Below are 25,779 nucleotides of genomic sequence, written 5' to 3' on the forward strand. Positions count from 1 at the left end.
GAGAAAGAGAGCACAAGCAGGGGACGGGCAGAGAGAGAGGATCTGCGATAGCAGTGTGGAGCCCGACGTGGAGCTCGAACTCACAAACTGTGAGATCATGACCTGAGCCAAAATCAAGAGTCAGATGCTTAACCAACTGAGCCTCCTAGGCACCCTTAAAACTTACTTTTGGATGCAATTCTGAAGTACAAGCTTTTCAGGTCCTTCCTTTTGTTGTCTCCATCATCCCCACTAAAGCCACTGTCCTTAGCATCCACGTTATCAACGAGCATCCCGTCCTGCATTTCTTCTCTTCAAGGAGGAAGAGACATGAACAGGGTCAGGTCCCTCAGCTGAGTCCCGCATGTGTCCTCCCAGCCGAGGCCCCGTGTTACTGTCCAGCCACATCCAGGGCTCCGGACAGTGAAGGTCACGGAGAACTGACCCACAGGACCAGGCTGGGTGCCACGAGACACTTAGAGATTAAACGTGGCCAGTCCGCTTCTAAAGGCCTGTGAGCTACACGAAGGGGAACACACTACTCACTCTTGGATTCCCACTCCGAGCTCTTGAATCTTCTTCTCGATAGCAGTTTCTACTTCACTTTTCTCTAAGGAATATGCCACAAAAAATGCCTCCAAGATGAATGCTATGAAAATACTGGGAAAGAGGAAGAGGTAGAGGGCGTTAGCCGAGGTCCAGGTGACAGGGAAGCCTGGACCCAAAGAGTGTGTGAGCCTAAATAAAAAGGCAGCCTATTGTTGCAAAGAAAATACAACACAGAAGGGAGGAATGACAAACAGTATCTCTCGAGGGTTGGGCACAACTTTCATTCACTTGGAAAATCTTCTTTTATAACCTCTTTAAACAGTGAATATTAAAAAAGAAAATGGGTTTGTTTCTAGGGGAAGCTTAGGCCAAGTATTTGTTGGTAGACAATTCTCTATGAATATCTCAAGTTTCTGCACAGTCTGGGCTGTCTGAGCAAAGGCACGGAGAGCCGACTCAGGAATGCTTGTCCCCGGAGACATTCCAGGATGTAAAGCTCAACAACGCCTCCCCTACAGAGACAGCCCAGGGCAGCAAAGACTCACCTTGCCCTCCCTGGGGGCCTGCTTCCACTCCAGGTAAAACTAAAGTCCCTTTCTCCCTGTCCAGAGGGGAGGACGGGCAGGTCCCCAGCCGCCCTATGTAAGATCAGTTTCCTCATTCTGGAGCTCCTTCCTGCATTCCCACCCCAGGCGGTGCTCACCACGCTGCTCATTGTGGACGAAGGTTCGGGGAACGGACACGGGATATTGCTCTGCCGCTGCTTTCGCCATGAGTAATATAGCGTCTTTGTCTCTGACCCAAGGTGCCGTACCTTCTACCTGTGTGTACGCATGGTATATACGTGCGGATTGACCTGCTGGCATGCAGGCAGGGAGGAATCTCAGACCCTTCACCTCTTCTGCCTTAACAGGGATGATAATGGAGCCCAGGGCGCCCACGGCGCCCACACACTTTTGAGAGGAGAGGACCAGGAACGTCCCTACAGCCTCCCACATCGTTGGCCCTGACGGGTCCCAGCGCTCCAGCAACCTCTGTAAGAGCCACCCAGGGAGGTGTTTCTCTCTTGTTCCCACTACGTGTTCCATTCAGGCTGTGTAAGGACGAGCAGGCCTGATCGGAGCCACCCACGGGGTTTCTTCCCCTCCCCTCCTCGGCCAGGATTCTTGAGTCGTTCCCGAGCCAAAGTCAGTAAAGTGGTGGCTGGCCAAAGCAGGGCTGATGTGACAAGGACGGTGTGGTGCCGGGAGGTCACCCCAGGGGCTGCAGGCGCACCGCCGTGCGAGGGGTATGGCAGTCGGGAAACCTCTCTGGAAGAGCATTCCCGTGATCTAGGGGACCGGCATTCACAGGGATGCTCTAAAGGGATTCGGTCTGGGCGGGGGAGGGGAGGGAGACCGGCCAGGACCCCAGAGTCCTTCTGACCCCAACAACCTCTGAGACTATGAGATGCGTGTTATGCACAGAGGTGCACCGCACTGGCAGGCAACAAGGGCACAAATGTGGACACAAGTAAGACTTGTGTCCCTTCCAGTGCCGACCCACAACGTACAGCAGGTGGACGGAACACGGGAGAAGGGAGGTAAAGCGGTTGGTTACACGTGCTCAGGGAGGAGATGTGGAATCGGCCGGCGTGGCGAGAGCAGACTCACTTAACGATGAGAATGACGACCACGATGTGGAAGCCGATGAAGTACAGCTTTGCCGCCTGGTGAGTCACGAGGGCAAAGCCGCCCGCGAGGAGTGGGAGGCTAAGGACGTCAACCTGCAGGGAACTCGGCAGGTGCCCCCCCCCCCCGCCCCCGATGCTCCTGGAAGTCACTTTCGGCGCCACCCCCCTGCCCCACCCCAAGAAGCCCCGGTGAGGCAGCCGGGCCGTCTCAGAAAGGATATTGTGCCACTGGTTAACCACCGTGAGCTCCATCAGCACGATGAACGAGGAGGCCAGGTCGTTGAAGTTGTTCTTGCAGTACCTGTCTCGGGCAAATGCTGAATCTTTCAAGGCTGGGTTCCCACACACCAGAGCATCAGGACTGGTGAAATTCGGGTCAGAGAACCGGACTTTGCCATGGAATGCTTCCATCCCGATGATAGCGAACACGTAGTAGACCACCTAGGACGGCAGCACTGGTCACCAGGGGGCGCACCGAGCTGCAGAATCACGGGGCCAGGGGCGTGCTGGAGAGGCCGGCTGGGGACTTCGCTAGTCCGTGCGCCCAGCAGAAAGGGCTGCCCTCCCCAGCCGAGTCCCAGGCAGTGTCAGGGTGGACTGATCGGCTACTCTGCTGGAGAAGCCTGAGCTGTCCGTGGAGGGACAGAGGACACACGGCCAGCTGGACCACGCCGTGACCTCTCCCATGGGCTTATGCATCAGAACCAAAGCTTCTAGCAAGTTAATGGGTTAAATGCTCAATAAATAATGGTTGGTCCCCCAGGAAAAAAAAAATAGTAACGTTGTGGCTTCACCCTGTTTTTTATACCAAAATAAATTCCAAAGGGTCGAAAGGGTCAAATGTAAAAAACAAACCATGAAGGAACTGGGGGAAAAGAAGTGCGTAGGGAAAGGCCCCACTAAGCATGACATAAAAACGAGATACAGTAAAATAAAAGACTAACAAATATGGCTATATAATTAATGTCAATTTTTATACAGCCCCCAAAATAGACAAATAACAAAACATAAAAAATCTACAAAAAAAAAAACCCAAAAAGCTTTTATGTAAGAAAGAAAAACTCTAAACACAAGTGACAGAGAAGGAAAAGTAATTACACTATAAACAACTTACCAATAGCCAATTTCCTTAATCGGCAAAACACTCCTGCAAATCATATTTAAGAACTAACAGAAGAATGGACCAAAGATACGAACACGCTGCTCACGGGAAGATAAGCAAAACTGTCCAAAAGAACACGGAGAAGGCGCTCAGCCTCATGAAATGCGAAAGACACGCATGTCAAAGCAACACGGTGCCATCTTCTCCCCTGTCAGACTGGAAAACAGGGCAGTGCTTAATGAACCCCTGGTTAGGGTGCGAAGGGCGCGGAGAAACAGGCTGTCACGCGCTGTCGTTTGGGGTACACAGGGAGCACCAAGCCGTGCCAAGTTTGAACACATTTCCCTCTTGACCTAGCGGATCCGCGTACAGAAGCACACTAAGGGGCGGGTACAAGAATGGCCCTCACCACGTCAGTTGTGATGGCCACAAGGGGAGACCAACCTCAGAGGTCTGTCAGTAGAGGGGCTGGTCAGATGTGCTCCCGAGTCTCCTCTCCGGTGGGACCCTTAACCCTCACAGAGCCTACACGGACACACGTGAACTCCAGGACGTGGGACAAGGTTAGGAGGTGGAAGAAAGGTGTGCACACTTTTGTGGATCGTTCCATTTGACCGAACAATAAACTAGACACAGACATGCATGTCCGTGGTATGCTTGTTGCAGACACAGAGATATTTAGGAAGGGTAACAAGAAACACTGAATAGCGGTCGTATCTGGGAAAGAGGCAGGTGGGGGCTGGAAATGACTGGAAGTCCACCTTTCATTCTTCTGTACTAATAGGATTTCTCACTGTGATAACAGAAACAAAAAAGAAGAGTGTCCACCGGTATCCGAGCTCCCTCCTTCGAGGTCTCCCCTGAGCGGGAGACACCAGCCCCCTGGCCTCCCTGCAGTGGGATCTGAGGCCACAAGCAGGACGAAGAAGGATCTGAGGCCTGGGGCGGGGACGGGGGCGGGGGGGGGGGGGGTGGGGAACACAGCCATGAGCCGGAAGGAACCTACATCCCTGGGAAGCACCTGCCAGCCAGGAGGACCCGCCTAGACCGTGGGCGAGAAAGAAACTGTGACTGTGTTAAGCCGCGGAAGTTCTGGTGTCTATCCCAGTCGCCGGTGTACCTTAACTGGCACATGCCCAGGGTCTGCAGGCACCGGATAATTCTAAAAAAAGGAGTACTAGAAACCAGTGGGTCTCGTTTGCTTAATCGCCCTTTCTTTTCCTCACTTAAAATAAGGCTTACGGACAGTTGCCAAGAATGAGCATCTTACCGCTTACTTCACGTGGATCGGCACCAAGGACAAGCCACTTACCAAGACGAGTCCCCCGAACGTCAGTATCGTGGGCCCAATGTTAATTAAGGTCGTCACGATGACCCGGAACCTAGGATAAAACCGAGAGGCGGCCCAAGGGAAGCCGCAGGGTAAAACTGACGCCAGGCTGGCGGGTTTGGTTCAATATCCCTTCCCCCAGTCCTGGATCTGTTCTTTAAATCCTGTCAGGAGTTTGCCTTCTTAGCTGTGCACCATTGGGGGAGCCATTCAACCTCTCTGAGCTCCATCGTCATCACCTGTGGACAAAGGATGATAAAAGCCCCTACATCGAGGGCTGTCGGCGGGCACACTCAGGTTAGCGTTAGCTGCCACCGCAGCCGCCGTTACTCTGTCACCGTGCAGCCTGCGCAGTTGAGGGAAGGGGTCACAGGGATGATGAAAGTGGGTGACAGAAGCTCCCTCAGGGAGCTGCCACGTGGGTGCTCGTCACCATCCTGACTTCCCTCCCTGCCCCACTGCTCCCCGGGCCCAAGCGAACGCCAGGTCCTCCATACAGGTTACGTTCCGGCTTCGTAACGGGATGCGTCTATAGTTCTGAGGCGGGAAGGGTTTCCGGACGGCTCCAGTGTGGGAACCACCAGAGTGCACGTCGCTCCATCTTTACCTCTGAATGCTGACAATGATCCTTAAGAGCCGGAGTATCCTCAAGATCAGCACAATATCCAGTATCTGCTGACTGTTGTATTTTCTTGCTAGGAAAAAAAAAAAAAGAAACCCCACCATCACGTAACATTCCATTTTATGGGTGCCTCTGGCTCGTCCCTTTTATTCAGTGAGGTCTGAGACCCCGTAAGTACTGGGGAGAGATGCGGCTTCAAGACCAGGGCAGTGGCTCTGAGCAATGAGGAAGTAAGTGCTCCTGGAATCACTCACCCCCACCCCCCAGCCCACCCCCGCCAAAGCCACACCGGGCGTGCCCTCCCACCCCTAGAGCTAGAGAATCATGAGAGGAGGTGTAGACGTCAGACCGTCTTTAAGAAAGACTGTGGATCAGGTTTTACAGAACACATTTCAACAAGCCCTTCCTTCCCCAATATTCATTTCATAGAGTTATGTTAAGAGGCTGCACTATCTTGGGGCGCCTGGGTGGCTAAGTAGGTTAAGTGTCCGCATCTTGGTTTCGGCTCACGTCACGATCTCGCGGTTTGTTAGACGGAGCCCTGCGTTGGGGAGGCCCTCAGCACAGAGCCCGCTTGGGATTCTCTGTCTTCCTCTCTCTCGGCCCCCTCTCTCCTGTTAAAATAAATAAATAAACAGAAGAAGAAGAAGAAGAAGAAGAAGAAGAAGAAGACGGAGGAGGAGGAGGAGGGGAGGAAGAGGACAAGGATGAGGGAGAAGAAGGAGAAGAAGTTGTTGCACTATCTCTCAATAACCCCTCTGTGTCCACCGGAAGGAGTGTGCACAATGGTGGTGGAATGTGTGTGCAGACACAAGAGGCCAGTGGGCAAGGGACAATGCAGAGTTCCGGCTACAGCTGGACCATGGGAGGGGACCCAGATGGGCGGGGGGCCAAGATGGACATGGAGGTTAAGCCATGAGACTGAGGGCAGTTTTGGAGAGGAGGTGACCAGATCCTTATCTGGTATGATGGATGCACACAAATGAAATCTCTAATATACAGCGAACCACAAACAAGGCTACCATCCCTCTCAGAACACGGCACGTTTTTTCACGAATTCTCTTGTATCTCCGCTGTCTCATCCCAAACACCTTAGTGGTGCACGGTGGATGTTCCACAAAGGCTACCAGTTGAATGCACGATCCCAGGAGGTGGTGAAGGCGAGAGCCCGTGGCACTGACCTGACTGAATGGTGGTGTTGGCCACAGTGGCCACCAGGGCCGCGATGATGATCAGCGTATCAAACCTAATGGTGCAGAAGCAAAGTTGGTGAAGGATCAAGGGAAGGGCCTGTCAGGACACAACTGATCCCAAGAAAACTTTAAATCGAGTCTCATGCGAAGCAATGAGCCGGCCATGAAACTGATTTCCATAATTTTTAGAACAGTGGAGATGAAGCAAGGAATACTACATTTGAATGATCCAATGACCATTCACTGGCTGCTCCAATGAACCCCCTGAGGGAATTCATGGCAATCAACCAAGTCCTATCACTTTGTCTTACAAAACAATGATATACAGTAAAACCTTGGTTTGTGAGCATAATTCATTCCGGAAACATGTTTGCAATCCAAAGCCCTTGGATACCAAAGTGAAATTCAAGAACCACTGGCTCAGTCGTGATCACGTGATGTTCGGCGTCATGTACGACTCGTATTGCAAGACGTCGCTGGTTTATCAAGTTAAAATTTATCAGAAATGTCTGCCTGTCTTGCGGAACACTCCAGAACAAGCTACTCGCAGTCCAAGGTTTTACCGTGTCCTTGCAAGAATTCTTTGACACATTTTCTGAATACATGGCATAATTTTTCTTGGTATTAACTTTACTGGGTACATTGCAACTTTTTAATTAAAGGGGACATTCATCACATCGTCACTTTCCTTCCTGACAGAAGTATCAAAGGACAGCCGTGCCACAGCACTGGACGAGAATAACTAGTTCCTCTTTGGCCACACGTGCATCCCCAGTGACTTTCCTGGCACCGAGAGCAGCGACCACCAAGACCCAACCCCGCCAATGCACGCAGTGCATCTGAGATGGTCTACAGCATGTGGGTGATAGTTCAAGACCAGGAGGTACACAGCCTGGAGAAGAAAGGGCCACAGGTGACACACCCAGTGTGGGAAAAAGCTTGCTGACGGTCTCACTGTCCAGCCACATCTGCCAACTTCTCTGATAAAAAGACCGCGGAGTGGGCTGAGGCAGCTATGGAAGGCACTGCCTCATTGGGTATGATGTTCTAAGATCCTTTCCGAATCTAGGATGTCATGATCTGCAATTCTCATTTTAGCTAGAGTCAGTTCAAACTCACATCATAAATAACAGCTTTGCCTGAACCAGATGTTTCCACACACCCCCCCAAGATTTCCTTATAAGATGCCCCAAAACCAGGCAGCTGGAGCTTGAAAAACTACGATATTCCGCACACTGAGAGAAAACCCCCTTTCGTCGCCCAGGGCCTCTGCCCCCTCCACCCCCTGCCACGCCAGAACACACATGCTCACCAGTTCCAGAACTGCCTTCTGCCAAAATAGGCTCTGGGCTCGTATGTGTACAGTTTCAGGAGAATTTCAATAATGTAGAGAGAAAGGAAAAGCCATTCTGCGTAGGAAATGAAGGGGTTTCTCTCATCCAGAGCAATGAATATGGCATTTATTAGAATGATGACATCATAAACCCAGACAAAAATCCTGCCACGAGGGAAGAAAAGAAGAGATCCCGTCATCACACATTTCCGTAAAAGGAGCATGTTCAGAGCCTTAGAGGGGCTACTTTGTTTCCCAGCAATGTGATGAATACGAGATGCCCCCAACCCCCGTCCCGCCAATGCACGCGCGCACACACATGCACACTTGTGACTCAAGTAAGTGAAGGTTCCGGCACGGCCAGGGTCCTGAAATTCACCTGCCAACCCTGATACTTGGTGTAGCCCTTCCGGCCAAGGAGAACATGAAGCCTCAGCAAGCAGGGGGTATAGAGGCGTGCTTTTCCCAGGTTCCCCTCTGGGGGCACAGTCCCTGGATCAGGTGAAAGCTTAGGCAGAACTGGGGCAAGGAGAGGGTTTAGGGCTTAGCACGGGATCATTACACCTCTGCTACTTGTCCCTAGAAAATGAACAGAAAGCTTCTGAAAGCCTCTTCACCCCTAAGGCACATAGCCTTCCAGGGGACTGATATGTCCATCCTCCTCACCAAGTCTGGGGGGAGATGGGTGAAAAAGTATGATAGCTGGGCTCTGACCCGACTCTTCAATTACAGAGCAGGCTTCTTTGCTTAGGTGCCTGTCCCTGTGCGTAAGAGAACACGGGGTGACCCTTGGGAAGACAAGAGGGGCTCCTACCCCACTGTTCTCTGTGAAGCTCTAGACCCAGGACCCAGCTCAGGATGCCACAGGTGGACACACAAACATCCAGTACATGAAACACATCAGTAATTCAAGGCTGGGAGTAATGGGAAGAAGTCTCTACATAAAGGGCTTTGATAAATACCAAATATGGACAGCGAAAAGGGATATGGGGTGCCTGCGTCACAGGCTGAGACACTTTCAAGGACTTCTGAACCATTCTCTTCTATGAAACACTAAATTCAGAGAGCAAGAGGACGAGCCTCTGATGATAGGGATACTCTGGGCCACGCATATGAAATATAATATCTGCAACCACAATGAATGTCTCTTTCCGGAGTCCACTTGCTTGAGAATAAAAGAACTGATGATCTTCTTGATGACCATTCCAATGACTCTAATTCAGGAGTTCTTACCACAGACTTTACAAAGTCAAAGTGCCATATCTGACATCAACTTCCTAATGACTCGAGATGAGGCTAGAACCTTCTGATTTCAGAGAGCGGTCAGTTTTTCTGGCTCAGACAGCACATCTAGTCTGTGGCCCTTGGGCATCTTTGGAAATAGGGCAGAAGGAAGCACAATCCAGAAGGCTGTCCTTTTGAATAAACACATCCAGAACCCTTTGCAAGCCTCCCTGAGAAACCAAAAGCAGCAAGCAGGGGGCTGATTTATAATTTCAAGAATGAAATGTATTCAGTCCAGACAGCATTTGCAAACGCCTCCATTTTGAAAGTAACTTGAGAGAAAACTGGCCCCATCTCACTTGCCTGTGCCGAACCATCCTCTGGACCAAGAGGCTTGCAGATGACCGGTATACCCGAGGCATCCAGTCTTCCAGTGGGTGTCTCCTGATGTTGATGGTGACCACCTGAATGTTGAGGAGATCGGCCAAGCGTAGAAAGCTCACTTTGTCTGCAATTAAAAAAAAAAAAAAAAAAAAAAAGATCCCCAATACACAGCCACTGTGTCGCTAAGGTCCCAAGGGTGATACCAAATCAGCGTAGACTCTTGGATCTGTCTTGCCTAGGTGAAGATCTGAAGCTTCAAAGGGAAGGCCCAAGGCCAAGGAGCCAGCCAGTGCAGAGACCCCCACCTGTACTCACTCAGACCTGCAATCAGCCCAAGGCAGCCAACCCAAGCATGTGATTTCGCCAGTTCACAGATGCCGCTGCCTCCCTCCCTGCCTTCCACCCACCTTCCTCCTCACGTGGGCCATCCCTGCTTTCTGCCTGACTTGCCTCTCCAGCCTCAACTCTCCTTCCCCTCTCTCTCCACCAAGCCTCCAAGGTAGGTGTCATCCACACCCTTCCCCTCAATCCCCTATCGTCTTCTCTTCCCCTTCTCGGGGATTCACTCAAACCAACAGCTTTCTCCACAAGTGGGCTCACCAGCCAGGCCAAGATTCGCCGGGGCTTTCTTGACCAACCTGGCCCCGCATGACTGCTGAGCTGGTCTTCTCCAGACCCACCGAATGCCCAGGGCCAGCAGGCTCTTCTCCACCACCCCGCGTACCTCCCCCCTGCTAGACAGGTCAGATGCTGGCCAGGAGTCAACTGGGCTGGTCCTCAACCCTGTTCATGCATGACCTCCTGCTCCATACAACCTAAAGAATATCACATCAACGGATCAAATCAGGATACGTAAAGAATGTTGCTGCTGCTTCTTGTAACCTCCTACAACTTCTTTCCAAGTTTTCTTTGAAAACAAAGTTTAGAAACGAAGTCAACGTTTGGACAATTTGAAGAAAGCTAAAGAAATTGCCGGTGCAGATCAGGTCTAGCTGAGACAACGGGCCAAGTTGGGGCGGGTGCTTTTAAATCCCAGAAGGCTTCTCATTCAGAGAGCCTGGCAGATGTCTGCAGCTCCATTCCAGTTTTCGGGAGTAAATGATGAATGATGGCTATACGCTTATCACCATAGCGTGGTTTATGCAAGAAAGACGATGAGGAATCGCCATCAGCCGAAACCCAGACTTCAGCCCCGTCAGAAGTGTGGCCTCATCTGAGCGAGGAGCCTGAACCAGACACAGACTTGAGTGATGTTACACACTCATGTTGCTATCTTCCCTAACAGTTTCGTGGTCCCAAGAACATGAAAGAACAGGAGTCCATCAAGTTAGATGAAAAAACACACATAGATAATCTTAGGATATCTAAGTTCCTGGGTCTTCAGAGTTAGAAGGAAAATATACATACATGTCTCAAAAGCCAAAGGCATGTAACACCTGCTCAGGCAGAAAGGTAGCCTTGGAGAATTAGGTGCCAGGGTATCTTGGATCCAGGGACCTGGATCACCATCAGTGGTTAGGGGGACAGTGACATGACAAGCATGGGTAGTAGCTGGGTGACCTACAGACAGGGAATCCAGTCAAAACATCATTCACTAAGTAACTTACACCAAAAAGGAATCTATTAGTCTCACTGGGTTCACATCTTTTAATCTGGAAGATTCAGTAGAACAAGAAAAAACAAAGAGAATCAAAACCATAGTAATTTTATGTTAAGAAGGCCCTTGTATCCATCTGGCATTCTATGTCGGAGATCAGAGGTCAGCTAACTTTTTCTTAAAGGGTCAGACAGTAAATAGGTTAGGTTTTGTAGGTCATGTGATCTCTGTTTTAACTACTCAGTTCTGCTGAGCAGCATGAAAGCAGCCATAAACAATACATAAATGAATGAGCATGGCTGTGTTCCAATAAAACGTTATTTACAGAAAGAGGTGGTGGGCCATATTTAGCCTGTGGACCATCGTCTGCCAACCCTTGCTGCAGATACATTATTCTCTCCGTATTCTCTTTGTTTTCTTCCCATATTTGTAAGTTTGTGCTTCTCAGTTTAATACTGGATTAAGTTTTAACACTGAGCACTAATAAAATTCCAGTGTTTAGCCTTAGAAACCACAATGCTCATAACTGCTGATGAGGCGGGAGAATGTTCAGAGAAGTATTGGAGACCACTGTGAAGCATGTAATTCTGGTCAACTTTTTGTTATTAAAACTGTCTTTGAAAGTATTAGTTGAACCCAGGAGACTTTTGGACAATCAGACATTAGAAAGTACTGCTATATCCCGTAAAATACAACCTATGATTCTTAAAAGCCAACAGATCTTATTGGCTGTCTTCTGTAAAGATGTGTCTGCCCTGGTAAAAATATTTATATTTTTAAAAATTAGTATTTATTTTTGAGAGAGAGAGAGAGCAAGATAGAACGTGAGTGGGGGAGGGGCAGAGAGAGAGATGGAGACCCAGAATCCGAAACAGGCTCCGGGCTCTGAGCCGTCAGCACAGAGCCCGACGTGGGGCTTGAGCCCATGAACCGTGAGATGGTGACCTGAGCCAAAGTCAGATGCTTAACTGACTGAGCCACCCAGGCGCCCCCCCTGGTAACAATATTTACATCAACACCGCTGTTTGGTAAAAGGTAAAATGCTGGGAAGTCTGTTGAGCCATAAGCTCACTGGCACTTTCTTTTTGCCACATCTCTGAAGTGCTCAGAACTAAGGGCCGAGGACCCAGATTTCTCGCTGACTCCAAATCATGAGCCAGTCAGAAGACAGCAGGGTCCTGTGGGTATGTCTCGAGGGTGTATGCCTACCTCTTTCACTTGCCTCTAACCTGCTCAAAAGGTCATGAGCCGCTTCTGCTGAATGTCTGCAGGGCCACTAGGGAAGAAGAGAAATACATTCAGGTGAGTTGTGTCAATGTGGTGCCACCTGTGGCCTTGGAGCCTTAGATTAGGGGCTCACATGGCGTGAGCGGGGAAGTCTGCAGCAGATGAGAAAAAACCACTGCAGTTCTGTCTTCCAGAACTGCAAATGCTCTCAAGTCTAAGCTTTTGACAAAGTGACAGTAGGACTCGAGGTTTCAAAGATTATCTGTGTGCAGGGCTGGGGGAGGTTAACCTTAGACAGAAGAAAGTTCTCAAGGAGGATAACAATCTACGGCCAGGAGCAGAAAACCAGGTCTTATGAGCTGACCTGTGTCCCCTCCAAGTTAGCGTGTTCAAGTTTGAACTCCAAGGGCCTCGGAGAGTGACTACGTTTGGCGAGGGGCCTCTTCTAAAGAGGTAACTTAAAGTGACGCCATTGGGTTGGTTCTAATCCCGTATGACTGGAGTCCTCACAAGAGGAGATGATTAGGACCCAGACACACACAGAGGGAAGGCCACATGAAGACGCAGGAAGGCAATCATTGACAGCCAAGGGGAGAGGCCAACCCCTGGCAACTCGGTCCTGGACCTCCAGCCTCCAGAATCGTGAGAAAATAAATTTCTGTGGTTTAAGCCGCCCGGCATGTGGTACCTTGTCATGGTAGTGCTGCCGACCCCGCAGGGAAACATTTCCCAACGGATTGTTAATTTCGTTGTTTTAAGGCAAACACGTCATTCCTTAACTTCCGAATAGAGACCTAAGAATTCTCCCAAGATGAAGAAATCAGTGGGGCGCCTGGGTGGCTCAGTCGGTGAAGCGGCCGACTTCGGCTCAAGTCACGATCTCAAAGGTCCGTGAGTTCAAGCCCCGTGTCGGGCTCTGTGCTGAAAGCTCAGAGCCTGGAGCCTGTTTCAGATTCTGTGTCTCCCTCTCTCTGACCCTCCCCCGTTCATGCTCTGTCTCTCTCGGTCTCAAAAATAAATAAAGGTTAAAAAAAAAAAGAAAAAAAAAAAGAAATCGTGAAAAATTCTTTACGCTTGAAATGTGCTATCCCTTAGAAAAATAAACAAAACTAACAAACAAAAACACCCTCCGGGGTGGGGGTGGGGGGCAGGAATGAACTTCAAGCTCCACGATTGCCTTTTCTTCTTCTAACAAAACCTGTGACAAATTCTTAGCTTGCACAAATATATTAAAAATGCTAGAGAAATTAAATATTATGTGAACCAATCTTAACATGATTCTCTGCCTGACAGATGTGCCTTCCGAATAAAACCCCCAATTAACAAACTGGTTTATAAAGTCCGGCCCCTACGATCATAAAATATATAAAACAATGAACTATTAATTTAAATAGCATTTCTATAATTTTTTAAGAAACTCAGATGGAAACCGTCACTTCATTTACTGTCCTTAGTGTCTGCACCTAGTTAAATTTTTTTTTTTTACAAAGATGTGCAATTAACAATAGAGCCACAGTTAGTTAATTGCAGAGAGTCCATGGTGGGGAGGGAATAACCTTCATTATTTTTTTTTTTTTTTGGTAAAAAGATACATTTTATTTATTTTTATTATTTTATTTTATGGTTTATAATTTATTTGTTTTTTTTTAATTTAAAAAAGACATTTTAAAGATCTGGTTAAAAAGTTTAAATCTAAAGACATTTGACTAAAACTTAAAACATTATAAAATTACTTCATTAATCAAACTAAAACAATTTAAAATTTTAATCCAAATTGATTTAATGCTCCCAATAAAGAAAAACTAGTAGACTAAGTTGTTTTATGATTTAGGGTTTAAAATGTGCTTCGTGTCTTTTTCCTGATTTTATTCAGTGTAAATAAAAACTGAAATATGGTATTTTAGTTCATGTAAAATTTCTTTTCTCCAAAGAGGCTAAAATGGCTGGAACTTCTCACACCCCTCATCCTTATCTTATAGGTCAGTGGGTGCCATGATCTCGGCTAATATCTAGGTGTTCATAAATCTAACCATGGGTTAAGAACCATGTGGCATAATATAAACTGTTGTGGTTTTAAAAGTTGGATCTTCATCAGTCAACTTGTGTAAATCTCACACAATATTGTAAATCACAAGGCCCTGGGGCACCTGGGTGGCTCAGTCGGTTAAGCATCCGACTTCGGCGCAGGTCATGATCTCAGAGTCCGTGGGTTCGAGCCCAGAGCCTGGAGCCTGCTTCAGATTCTGTATCTCCCTCTCTCTCTGCCTCTCCCCTGCTCACACTGTCTCTCTCTTAAAAATAAATAAACGTCAAAAAAATAATAAATAAATAAATAAATAAATCACAAGGCCCTGTAGAGTTACTCATTTCAACTATGTGGACACAGCATGTAGAGTTTTCTACTTCTCTGACAAATCCTTAATATCAGCAGTAGTGGATCAACTACTTATGGTTTCTTAAATGTATCTTCTAGGGGCGCCTGGGTGGCTCAGTCGGTTGAGTGTCTGACTACGGCCCAGGTCATGATCTTGCGATTCACGAGCTCGAGCCCCACATCGGGCTCTGTGCTGCCAGCTCAGAGCCTGAAGCCTGCTTCGGATTCTGTGTTTTCCTCTCTCTCTGCCCCTCCCCAGCTCACGCTCTCTCTCTCTCTCTCTCTCTCTCTCTCTCAAAAAAAAAAAAAAAATCACTGATTGAATTGGGGGCATTGGACTAATGAATGTTGAGATAAATAGCCAAGAATCTGGATTTACCTAAAGACTTCCAAAGAAATTAAAACGCTATGTCCCTATGTATAAATATATTTGTTCTTAGAACACCCACATTAAAATGTTATATAATAATTGTCTTACCTCATTCTATAAAAAAGAGTTTTCAAGCTTCAAATCACACTGGCATTTAAGCATATTCATTGGTATTGACTATATGTGTATGTCATGAACATTAACATGAATAGATAAAATTCACAACAGGCCCATTATACTCTTCGCATGAGGTAGGGAAGGTTGGTCATTTCCATCTCTATATTCTGCCCCAGGGAGCTGGATTTGGAGCCCTTTCCCGAGGAGATTCTCTTATTTCTCACAAGTCTGCAACACTTCTACTGACTTCCATTATCTCGAGGATGACTGTGGACCCCTGGAAGGACGTGAGGCCTCTCACTTCTGGAAGAGTTATAATGTCAACTGGTCCACACATTCCCCTTGCTATGGCTGTCCTTGGCCAGCCTGAAAACATTCTACAGCACAGCAGTCTTTGGTCATGCCTCTGTTCCCTTCCTCTGCTCCCTTTTGTCCCTGACCAGCCTCCTTTGGTAACTCTTACAGACCTCACCCTGTGCCAGATCACAACCCACATTCGGAGAAGAGCCTCTGCCGATGGACACGTGGTGGCGGTGGTGTTTTGTACACAGATCTTCACTGGCACTCTCCAGAAAGTTGTGCGGGAGCATCAAAGAGCTCCTCCCTCCTCTTCCTCATGTAATTCACGGAATGATACATCCAAACAAGTAGGGGTGCCATTAGAACTTGGATGTGTTTGGTAAGCTCCATATTTACCCTGCCACAGCTGAATGGTATCGTTTAAAAGCCAGCCTATTTATAGCCCAGAACATGGAAGAAGCTGTCAAGACAAAGAAAAGCAGTCCGTACTCCCACTTGGGAAACAACTACCAATAGTTGGACTGACTTTATCAACAAAGAAACGTTCGTGTGAGTATGTCCTGGTGACCATGTGTATCTTTTCTGGATGGGCAGGCGATACCCAAGTGCATAGGCCTCCCCATGCCTGACAGACAAAGACTCCGAAAAGCCCCCAGCCCTAGGTTTGGAACACCTCACCTTTCAATGGCAATCCAGGAATTCACCTTACAGAAGGAATTGCAAAGAAATTTGAGAAAGCCCTGAAGATTCATCAACATGTTCAGAGTCCCAATCATCGAGAAGCAGCAGAGGTACTAAACCATCAGGGAAGAATTCTCAACACCAGAGGGGCCGAAGTCTGGGAACACCTGACTGAACCGACCAGCCACTCCACCCCGGTTGTGGGGTGGGACCTCCAAGGGGACCCAAGTCCCAACCCTCTCTTCTAAGTTCAAGAGCAGTGGTCCTCAAACAGATGTCCCTGGGCCACAGCTGGCCCTGTCCGTGTCTTCCCCACCCTCTGTGGGGTAAGTGCTGAATACAGAAACTTGTAGAACAATTGCCAGGATCTTGTCCACGGACTCTAATGATGAAAAAATGGGACTTGGACTTTACACTTTGTAACTTCATTTTTCTGAGTGTTGATTTTTGCTGTTTTACCAAAGTTATCAGTCCATGGCAGGTTGGACATGAAAAAGCACTGTGCTCAGGGGTTGCCCGGGCACCAGTCACCCTTCGCCACCATTAGCAGAACCCTAATCCCGGCATGCTGAAGGGCACAGGCAACCACCACCGGTCCCTAACGGGGGCCACCAAGGCAGTCATTCAGGCTCTGAGAAGCCTGGCTCCTGACCAGGCACTCGGAGCCACAACTTCGAGCTGGTGGCTGAGGAGACATGCTCAGGGCTCAGCAGGAAGCCAGATCCTGCTAATTCAAGAGGGCAAAGGCCTTCCTCCAGCCAAGGTCCAAAACTCTCACTGGAAGACGCGGGCACCACCCATTTAGCGGTATCTTACTATACGCGTCTTTTCATTCTCCTTTTTGCACGTAAGTTCCAGAGAATCACTGTGCTTTCCTTCTCACACGTGCACAGAGCCCTAAGGAGGCCTCTGGCTCCTCTGGGACTAGTCTGAGAGTCCTCGTCTCATGTAAATTTACATCCTGTCACACTTACCGCTCCCTTTTGGTGGGTTTCCATCTAGACTTCTTTTGAAACAGGTGAAATGAGGGTGCTTCACAGTTTGGGATGTATTTTAGTCACCTCACATCTTTCTGAATTTCTGTCTTATCTTCACAGTCATTGTTAATGTCGCCCAAATTTCCCATTATGTGACTATCGGAATCTGGGGCAGTTTAGCACAATGATGCAAAACATGGGCCTTGGAGTCAGATGGCCTCTATCACTTTGCAGCTGCATGGCCTTGGGCAAACTGCTTAACCTCTCCCAGTCTCGGTCTCCACATTGACCAATGAGGATCACAAAAATCCCCCCCCTCAGTGAGTCAGGGGGAAGATCACGTACACACCACATGCAGGAAACAATCATGACAATGGCTCACACACGATAAGCATGCCATAGATAGGAAGTGTTATTCATAATAGCCACCGACCATTAATACATGAATTTTAGGCTACTTTCAACCTTTTACTTTCAAATATGGAATGCAATGTAGACGTTTCTTTCCACAGCTCTCTTCTGATTTTAGATTCTGTCCCTAAAGCAGAATCAGTGGTGGAGTGACCATTACAAGGTAAAGGCTTTGGGATGGCTCATGGTGACAACTCCCACGGGGACAGCCCTGTCAGAACACAGCTTTGAGGGCCCGAATTCCACTGGATTATTGCCAGCGGGGAGTGCCAATACACATTTTTATTTGCAAATTTAGGAAAACAAGAAAACAGTACTGCTGTTTTACGAATCACTTTTAGGAGCCACCCACTTCTTAAAAAATTTATTTATTTCTAATTTGGAGAGAGAGCACGAGTGGGGGGTTGAGAGAGAGAAACTCAAAGCAGGCTCCACGCTCAGTGCAGAGCCTGACGCAGGGCTCAATCCCACAACCCTGGGATTATGACCTGAGCCGAAATCAAGAGTCGGATGCTCAACCGACTGAGCCCCCCAGGTGCCCCAGGAGTTGCCCGCTCTGAACACAGCCAAGAGGAATGTCAGCGGCCAAGCCTTCTTACCCACGTGCCCCTTCTGTCCCTCGTCGGAGATCCTCAAGAGGAGCTCCAGGTGGGGACTGCTGATGTGTGGTGCCACGACCTTGGCCAGCCGCCTCCACTGGGCCTCCGTGACCACAAACTCTGTGCCCACCTTGACTTTCAGAATGTTGAACGCCTCTATCATTTTGTGACGTTTCAGGTACGCCAGTTTGCGAATCTCATTCTTTAAAAAATAGAATTGTGTTTTTTAAGAGAAAGATTCAAGAAAGCCTTGTTTCTTTACCCTAAACATTTCAAGGTAATTGAACAGCCAAAGAGAAAGCCCCTCTGGGTCTCTTAACATGCCGGGTATGTAATCCCTCCCCGGCTGCAGGTACACGCAGCTGACCCGTCTGCATAAACAGAACTCATCTTACCAAGTTCAAATGAGGGAGCCCGTGAAGGATAATCTGTGTGGTGAGAAACAGAGCAGCAGGAGGCAGACTGGTCCCAACTCCACTCTGCCCAGGAGGAAGGAAGCTTCCAGAAAGGAAGGAAATCGGGTGTGCTGCTGAGACACAGGGAGACCCCAGAGAGGGAGAAGATAGATCTACCATTAAGTCAATCAAGAAAGAGAAGGGAGGAGGAGAAAAGTCAGGGAAGTGAAACTAGGCCAGGAGTGGTCCGGAAGGAAGAGGTCCAGGGCAGGAAAGACAGCAGGGCCTGCCCGGAGCTGCCATCTGGCCTGAGCACAGGGAATCTTCCAGAAGCGGGGGGTGGGGGGTGGGGTGGGGTGGTGGTTTGCTACACAGCCCTCCTCGGGTTACAATCAGCCACCTGATGCCCACTCCTATTGCTTCTCGTAGTATTGTCATCACTTAATTGATTACACAGCTAGACTATAATTTTTTTTATGTTTATTTATTTTTGAGAGAGAGACACAGAGCACAGCAGGAAGGGGCAGACAGAGAGGGAGACACAGAATCTGAAGCAGGCTCTAGGCTCTGAGCTGTCAGCATAGAGCCTGATGCGGGGCTCGAACTCACGAGCCATGAGATCATGACCTGAGCCGAAGTCCGACGTTTAACCGACTGAGTCACCCAGGCGCCCCAGAGGGGTGTGGGCTGTGTCTTAATCATTTTTGGCTCCTCAGAATTTTGTGCGGTGCTGGGCACCTAAAGCACATTTAAGACGTTTGCTGACTGATCCCTGTTGCAGAAGATTACCCAAAGAAACACCTCCTTGGGGCTGGGGGAGGTACAGCAACAGTTCTGCCCAGCAGCAAAAAAAGAGGAGAAGCATACCAGACTCTCTGGGACAACCTCCTTCCACCCAGAGGGAGGAAGTTGAGATAGGAGGGTCTCTGGGAGGCCTGGCCTCTGGGGCAGGAGCAGCTCAAGTCCCGGCAGTACACAGACTGCTCAGGACGTGGACAAGCCAGTCACCTTCAAAGGCCATTTTGCCACCAACAGGCTCAGCCCCGCCACCTGCTTCTCCATAGTTGCAAACATTCAAGTTCTCCCTGAATTTCTCCTTGCTCCCCGGTGGGACCCTCCCTATGCAATGAAAAATTCAGAACAGAACCAAAAGGATCAGAAGCCAAAAGCCAATGTCTTCCCTTCAGGAAAATCATCCTTTGGTGAAAAGCTTCCCTGTGCAACTAGTTTTACAACAAGAAAAAACGACCCAGCAAAGATATGTGCAGTGGAGGGCGGGCAGGTGATGTGGCTGAGGCAGCCTGGTGGATTCCAGGCTGTAAATAAAACATCCTCCACCCCCAAGTACTCAGAAGCCTCCGCCCACCCAACGCCTCCAGGAATTCTCCAGACGTAAATCTAACAGGCAGGCACCGGGGGCAGAAACCGCTGGCTTTAAGAAGTTTCTGCTCTTGCTGGAGAGGGAAAAAGGAGTGGAAGCTTGGAGAACATCCCGAACTCCCATTCTTAACAAAACCTTTCCAGGAACCATGAGCAATTGAATGCCTTAAAAGCAATGAGTACAGCAATAGCCTGCCACTGTACATAAAATTCAGAAACACTGTCAGACCCATTGCAAAGAATGGTAAAGAAGCATCTTAGCCAGCAGAATAGAGCAAGACACCAAACAAGTCTTCAGATTGGCCAAAGCGAAAAGAAAAAGCACCCTTTCAGATATTGAACCAATGCGTTTGCCGGCCTCCCTGGCACGGCACCCAGCCCGCGTGCCTATCCTCGCCCGCCCCCACCCCCCTTCCGCTCATGCACCTTACCTTTAAGTGCTTCCTATAATTGTTGTAGACCACGGCCAGAAAGACGGACATGAAGATGTAGGTATTGATGATGGTGTAGGTTATAAAGTACAGACAGTACCACCAGTTGAAGTTATAGGCAGGCATCCTAGAAGGACAGAATTATGTTGCACGGTTTTTCACAGCCTAGGTCCTTAGTGCATAAAAGGCTGACCTCAGCTGCCATCCCACATGGACAACCCACGGGCACGAGGCACGGCAAAAGCTTCTCTCACTCAGACTTTCCCCCATATGGCGCGGTCCCGTGCGATGGGGTCGCAAAGCCATCACCGCCCCTAGCGTGGAACAGCTGGCTCTAAACTTGCCTTCTGAATGTCTCAGTGCCTTTTTGAGGCAGCAGCTTTCAAAGCAAGTAGGACCTTGGCGATCTCCCGATCCCATCCCTTCCCTTCACACTGAGGGAGCCTCACTGTGGCTTCACAGTCGAAGCCTAAGAAAGGAGACCGACTTGCCCAGGACTATAGAAGGAAATCGAAGCGTGGCTTGGGTTTATACTCAAGGCTCTTCGGGGACACCAGACTGCCTTGTTGGGGGGCGGGGCAGGGGAGGCAGATAATTTTCTAGCCACTCTGGGACAATGAGAAAGAAAGGAGCACCATTAATAATGGCACCAGGGTGAGAGGCATAAATCAGGTGTGTGTGCTCACTCAACCTTCAGTGGACATTGGATTTCATACAGGAGGGGGTGTTGGAGGCACTGGCATGGCCAGGGTCTGGGAGAAAGATCCAAGGGCACACAAGGAGGGCCACAACTTTCCCTTGTGTATGTTTTTCCCGAGCCAGGCCCAAGAGTGAGCAACAAGCCAGAGCAAGTCGATATGATGATCCCACACAGAACTAGAGGACAGAAAACCCGCCCTGCCCCGAAGTGCAATATGGCCTGGTTGGGATTGACACTCACATTGAGCCCTGTCCATGCCCTAGACCCCAAGAGGTATCTACTCAGTGTGGCACTCTTTAATAATTTTACTTCCCCAAACAAGCTTAATCCATAATATGAAGGACGTTAGGAAAGAAAATACATGATGTTTTCCTCCTAAGTGAAGTCCACGTGTGTAGAGAATTGGCATTGCAAAGGGGAAGGCAACAACTACTAACCTCTACATTCGTTTCCTGTCTCACCTAACCACAAAGGCGCATCTTATTGGGAGAACGAGCCACGATTCCTTTCGAAAGATGGCTTAGCTGTTTAAATTCAAGACGCAAAAAAATCCCGAATAGAAAGTAGGCTCCAATATTTAAGAGTTGTATCTCAAGAGATATCTCCTGCTGCTTTCAGCTTTTAAAAAAAAAAAAATCATCTAAGCTTAGTTTTAGATAGACAGGGTAGGCTATTGTTAGCGTAAACATGTTACACCCTTCAAAAATTTTTACACGAACGTGAATAAACGGAAAATCACTATTTGTCCCCTCTCAGCCCTGCCGGTGTTCAGAGACAGCTGCCTTTAACAAAGCGAATTCTGTCCTGGTAACAGGTGTCTATCCGTGAACATGAGCCAAGATGGACGTACATGACATCGGGGCTGTTCGCAGTAGTGACCAGCACGTAGAGCTCAAACACTATGTCCAGGATATTTGTGAAGTAGGGCAATCCTTCCACTGTTTTAAGACCCCTAAAGAGGAACCAAGAACACAAAGTGAAAAACACACACACGTAAGTGAGGCTGTGGTTTCTGATACACTTTTCCCCTTCCAGAAGCACTCCTGGAGTGTTTGAATGAGGAAGATGGCACCCGGTGACAGATTCTGCCACCAACAGGCTGAACCCGAAGGGGGGTGGGGGTGGGGGGGAGGCGGGGCGGGATTCACAAGCAGAATCTTCCAGAGCAGCGTGCTCACCTATCCCCAAAAAGCTTCAAGGCCATAAGGGAGAATATCAGCACACTGAACATAAACAGGAGGAAGACGTAGAGAATATCGGGCAGAGTGTTCCGGATGCTTCTGAAAGTTCTTCGGATCTGTGGTGACAAAATTTTCATTTCGTTTACAAGAATCGGCTAATTTTCTGCAAAAACAAAAGTCAAGCCTTTGCATATCCTAAAGTATATCCTTCCTTACCTGACGACTTTCAGGGAAGTTAATTAGGAAGACTGGTCTTAAGGCTCTTGACCATCGAACACTGTGGACGTTCACAGCTTCCAGGGACCCATAGATAATCAGATCAATCAAGGTCAGCTGTGAGAGACATGGGACAGAGAGGTCAGTGTCACACTGCTCCAGGACAGAGAGAGTGACGGTGGGGAGGCATGCTCACCGACCAGGAAGAGGGGTCACAAAGCAAGTTCCATAAACAGGATAATTCTAGTTGTGTGATGTAACATTAAAAGTAGCTGTTGTTTGTGCATTTATTATGTGCCGTGAAGCACAAAAAGCACCTTCCGTAATTATTCTATGTTATCCTCACCACACCCCTAAGGTGGGCACTATTCCTGGATGGAGACACTGGGAGCACAGAGAGGGTGAGCATGTGGCCCTGGTCACACAGCTAGTAGGGGGCAGAGCCAACCCTGGAACCCACGCAGTCTGACGTCAGAGCCCATGCGGTTACCTGCACAGTTACATGCTTCCACACTACATCCTAATTAGCTTTAACTTCTCTTCAATTTGACGTATAAAATTGTCTAGCCTGGTGACAGAGGTAAGAAAATCCTGATCCTTATTGTCAGGTTCATGATCACCTAAGAACAGGGCAAAAGAAGAACCCAGTGTACTTTTAGGAAGATGTAAGTTAAAAAGAATAACCTCCATCGTCAAAAGTGTTAATTCAGCAAGCCACAGAGGACCCAGTGAGATCCGACACAGGGGCGGAGATGGGATGCAGCCATGGAAGGAAGCTGGTGCCCTGGGTGCTGGCAGGAGGGAACTATCGTGGCTGTCCAGGGGAGGGTGGGGACAGGCAGATCACCAAAGGTTACGGTGCTGGAGGAGGCTTCCTGGGTAAGCACTCCCTCATGTAATCTTAAAGCAAAGATAGAGGTTTGTTGTTGTTGTTGTTGTTGTTTTTTAAGTTTATTTATTGTTATTTTTGAGAGAAAGAGAGAGAGGGAGGGAGAGAGAGAAAATCCCAAGCAGGCTCCACACCGTCAGCCCGGAGCCTGACGTGGGGCTTGAACTCACAAACTGTGAGATCGTGACCTGAGCCAAAATCAAGAATCGGCCTCTCTTAACTGACTGAGCCACCCGGGCGCCCCAATGACAGAGTCTTGAAAGAATAAAACTCAGGGGGCGCCTGGGTGGCTCAGTCTGACCCTTGATGTCAGTGCAGTTCATGGCCTCATGGTTCACGAGATGGAGTCCCGCGTTGGGCTCTGTGCTGATGGCCTGCTTGGGATTCTCTCTCTCTACTCTCCGTCTGACCCTCCCCTCAAAAGAAATAAACATTTTAAAAGAATAAAACTCAGAAAAATCAAGGGCCACAGCAGGAAGACATAGTAAAGGGACTCTCAGGGAGGAGCTGTCCTGGCATGTCTGGGAAGCCAAGGGTCCCGAGGGTGGGGGGGGGAGACGTGGCAGGAAGTGACAAGGACTAATGGCAAATGGCTTCGAGAACCAGGCTGAAAAGGTGAGTCTTATTCCCAGGGCCTGGAGAGCCTCGGAAATCTTTCAAATAAGGGCGACGAGGGCAAAGGAGTGAATTGCCCCAGCGACAGATGGAGGAAAGACCCGGACAAGGCAAGAGAACGCCCTCATTCAATTCACTCCATACTCGCAGTCACAGAGCGCCCCTCAGTGCAGGGTGTCACTGTAGCTCTGGAGACAGAGCGAGAGCCAGGCGGAAGGTGCCGGCCCTCACAAAGCGCACATTCCAGAAGGAAAGAACGGTGCTGCTGATAAAGACGCTCTGCGACAGGTGGTGGTCCACGCTCTGGAGAAAACCCGGGTGAGGCAAAGGGCGCGCAAGGGAGGCCTAAGGCAGTGCCAGCATGCATGGAGAGAGCAGGAGACAGGGAGGGTGGATGGGGGGGGGGGGGCAGTAATGAAGGGGGAGCACAGAGCCTCCGCCACAATAAGGGGTTTTTTGGGACGGGAGATGGAAAGCATTGGATGATTTGAAGCAGGGGAGCACCGTGATGGGACTTAAATTTTATGAGTGCCTGCGCGCCCACGTAATTGAGGCACTGTGCTAGGAGTTTTAGGAGATGAAGAGGTAAGGGGCCAAGTAAGGGGCCTAGGAAGGGGCCAAGCCGCAGACAGGGTCGTGGAAGACACACACAGTCTCCTTGGAGGAGATTAGCAGGAGTGTCTTCCTCTGTTTTATACAGTCTGTATTGTTTGGATTTCTTTCTTCCAGAAATAGCCTCCTCCTTCCCCTCCCACCCCGTCCCCCCGCCGTCCTGCATCAGGCAGCATGGTGTCACAGACTGAACCCAAGCCTGTGCTCATAGGTACCTATATTTAGACGCTCACAGTGTGCCTATATTTCTTTTCAGTAGCAGAAAATATTTCTAAAAATAAGAAAAGTACAGATAGGTAGTCTGCATATTCTGAGGGTGCAGCAGATGTGTGAAGGGAAGTCAAGTTAAGTATGTAGAACAAGGTGAGGAAAGACAGTGGACATTCCAGGCAAAAGAGCCGCCGCAGGCAGGGGAGGAGCGAGTGGTATGTGCGTGGGGCAGCAGGCAAGTCGGTCCAGCTAGAGTGAAGAGGTCCCAACTAGAGTGAAGCACGTTTGCAGGACTGGGGGGCACTGAAGAGTCTTGGGGCGCTGACAGACGTTTTCCAGCAAGGGAGCGAAGTGATCTGAGACGTGCTTCCGGAGAATTAATCCCGCGGCAGCATCTAAAATGCACGTATCGGGCATCCAAGGTGGAGGTGACCACGACAGTTCCCGAAAGGGGTGACCAGGGCCTGTGCCACGACGTGGGAACAGAATGGCGTGCAACAAAGAGACAGCGTGTGGCCACATCAGAGACGACTGCGATAGTCCACGTGCGGAGAATGAAACGGGGCAAGAGGCGTCCTGAGGGGTCCTGGGGAGGCCGGATGCGAGAGAGGGGAGAATCTGGACTAGGAGGACGTGGGACTGGGTGTTGGGACGTAAGGCACCACCGGCAAGCAAACAGCCAGGGGAGGCGAGGGGTGAAAGGGCGTGGGTTTCGTCCCACGGTGTTTGCGTTGACACACAGATGTAGAAACGGCTGGCGAGCAGCGGGCCACAGGCAAAAGAAACTCAGAGGGGAAACCAGTATCGGCTACAGCACGGGGACCCCTACCTAGGAGTGTTCGTGAGGGCTCTGAGAATGGACGGCTTAGGGGCGTGCAGACTGAGCCGTGGGTGAACTGGAAAGAATGAGGGTTCAGGCAAGCCGGCTGCTGCAGTCGGTAATAAGCTAATTATCAAGTACCCTTAGCTAATCACTGAAGGGGCCTCTCTGCCCCTAACAGCAGCCTTTCGGAATTCCTTACCCTGCCCCTCTTGGCCTGACTGCTTAGCATATATCCTCCCAGATCTCTCTGTGAATGCGTACCATTCTTTCCTTTTTCTCTTTGCAA

General features: G+C 49.2%; 1 protein-coding gene across 2 annotated transcripts in view; it reads right to left on the minus strand.

The window, feature by feature from the left end:
* The window catches only part of LOC109264864 (two pore calcium channel protein 1-like), a 43,870-nt gene that overhangs the window by 3,912 nt on the left and 14,179 nt on the right, over nt 1-25,779 (minus strand). Inside the window, exons 5-18 of one of the 2 annotated variants that reach the window (XM_053890954.1) lie at nt 22,345-22,461; nt 22,126-22,244; nt 21,798-21,899; nt 20,248-20,374; nt 18,042-18,243; nt 9,368-9,512; nt 7,760-7,945; nt 6,436-6,500; nt 5,240-5,327; nt 4,615-4,684; nt 2,430-2,641; nt 2,181-2,279; nt 526-639; nt 167-291 (exon numbers count right to left, since the gene is read on the minus strand). In XM_053890954.1, coding sequence (XP_053746929.1) covers nt 167-291; nt 526-639; nt 2,181-2,279; nt 2,430-2,641; nt 4,615-4,684; nt 5,240-5,327; nt 6,436-6,500; nt 7,760-7,945; nt 9,368-9,512; nt 18,042-18,243; nt 20,248-20,374; nt 21,798-21,899; nt 22,126-22,244; nt 22,345-22,461 — 1,771 coding nt within the window. The remainder of the gene's footprint in view (nt 1-166; nt 292-525; nt 640-2,180; nt 2,280-2,429; nt 2,642-4,614; nt 4,685-5,239; nt 5,328-6,435; nt 6,501-7,759; nt 7,946-9,367; nt 9,513-18,041; nt 18,244-20,247; nt 20,375-21,797; nt 21,900-22,125; nt 22,245-22,344; nt 22,462-25,779) is intronic. The other variant, XM_053890953.1, reaches the window with a different exon arrangement.

Source organism: Panthera pardus, unplaced genomic scaffold (genome assembly GCF_024362965.1).
Source record: "Panthera pardus isolate Hobbes unplaced genomic scaffold, ASM2436296v1 HiC_scaffold_26, whole genome shotgun sequence".
In the NCBI taxonomy this organism is placed as follows: domain Eukaryota; kingdom Metazoa; phylum Chordata; class Mammalia; order Carnivora; family Felidae; genus Panthera; species Panthera pardus.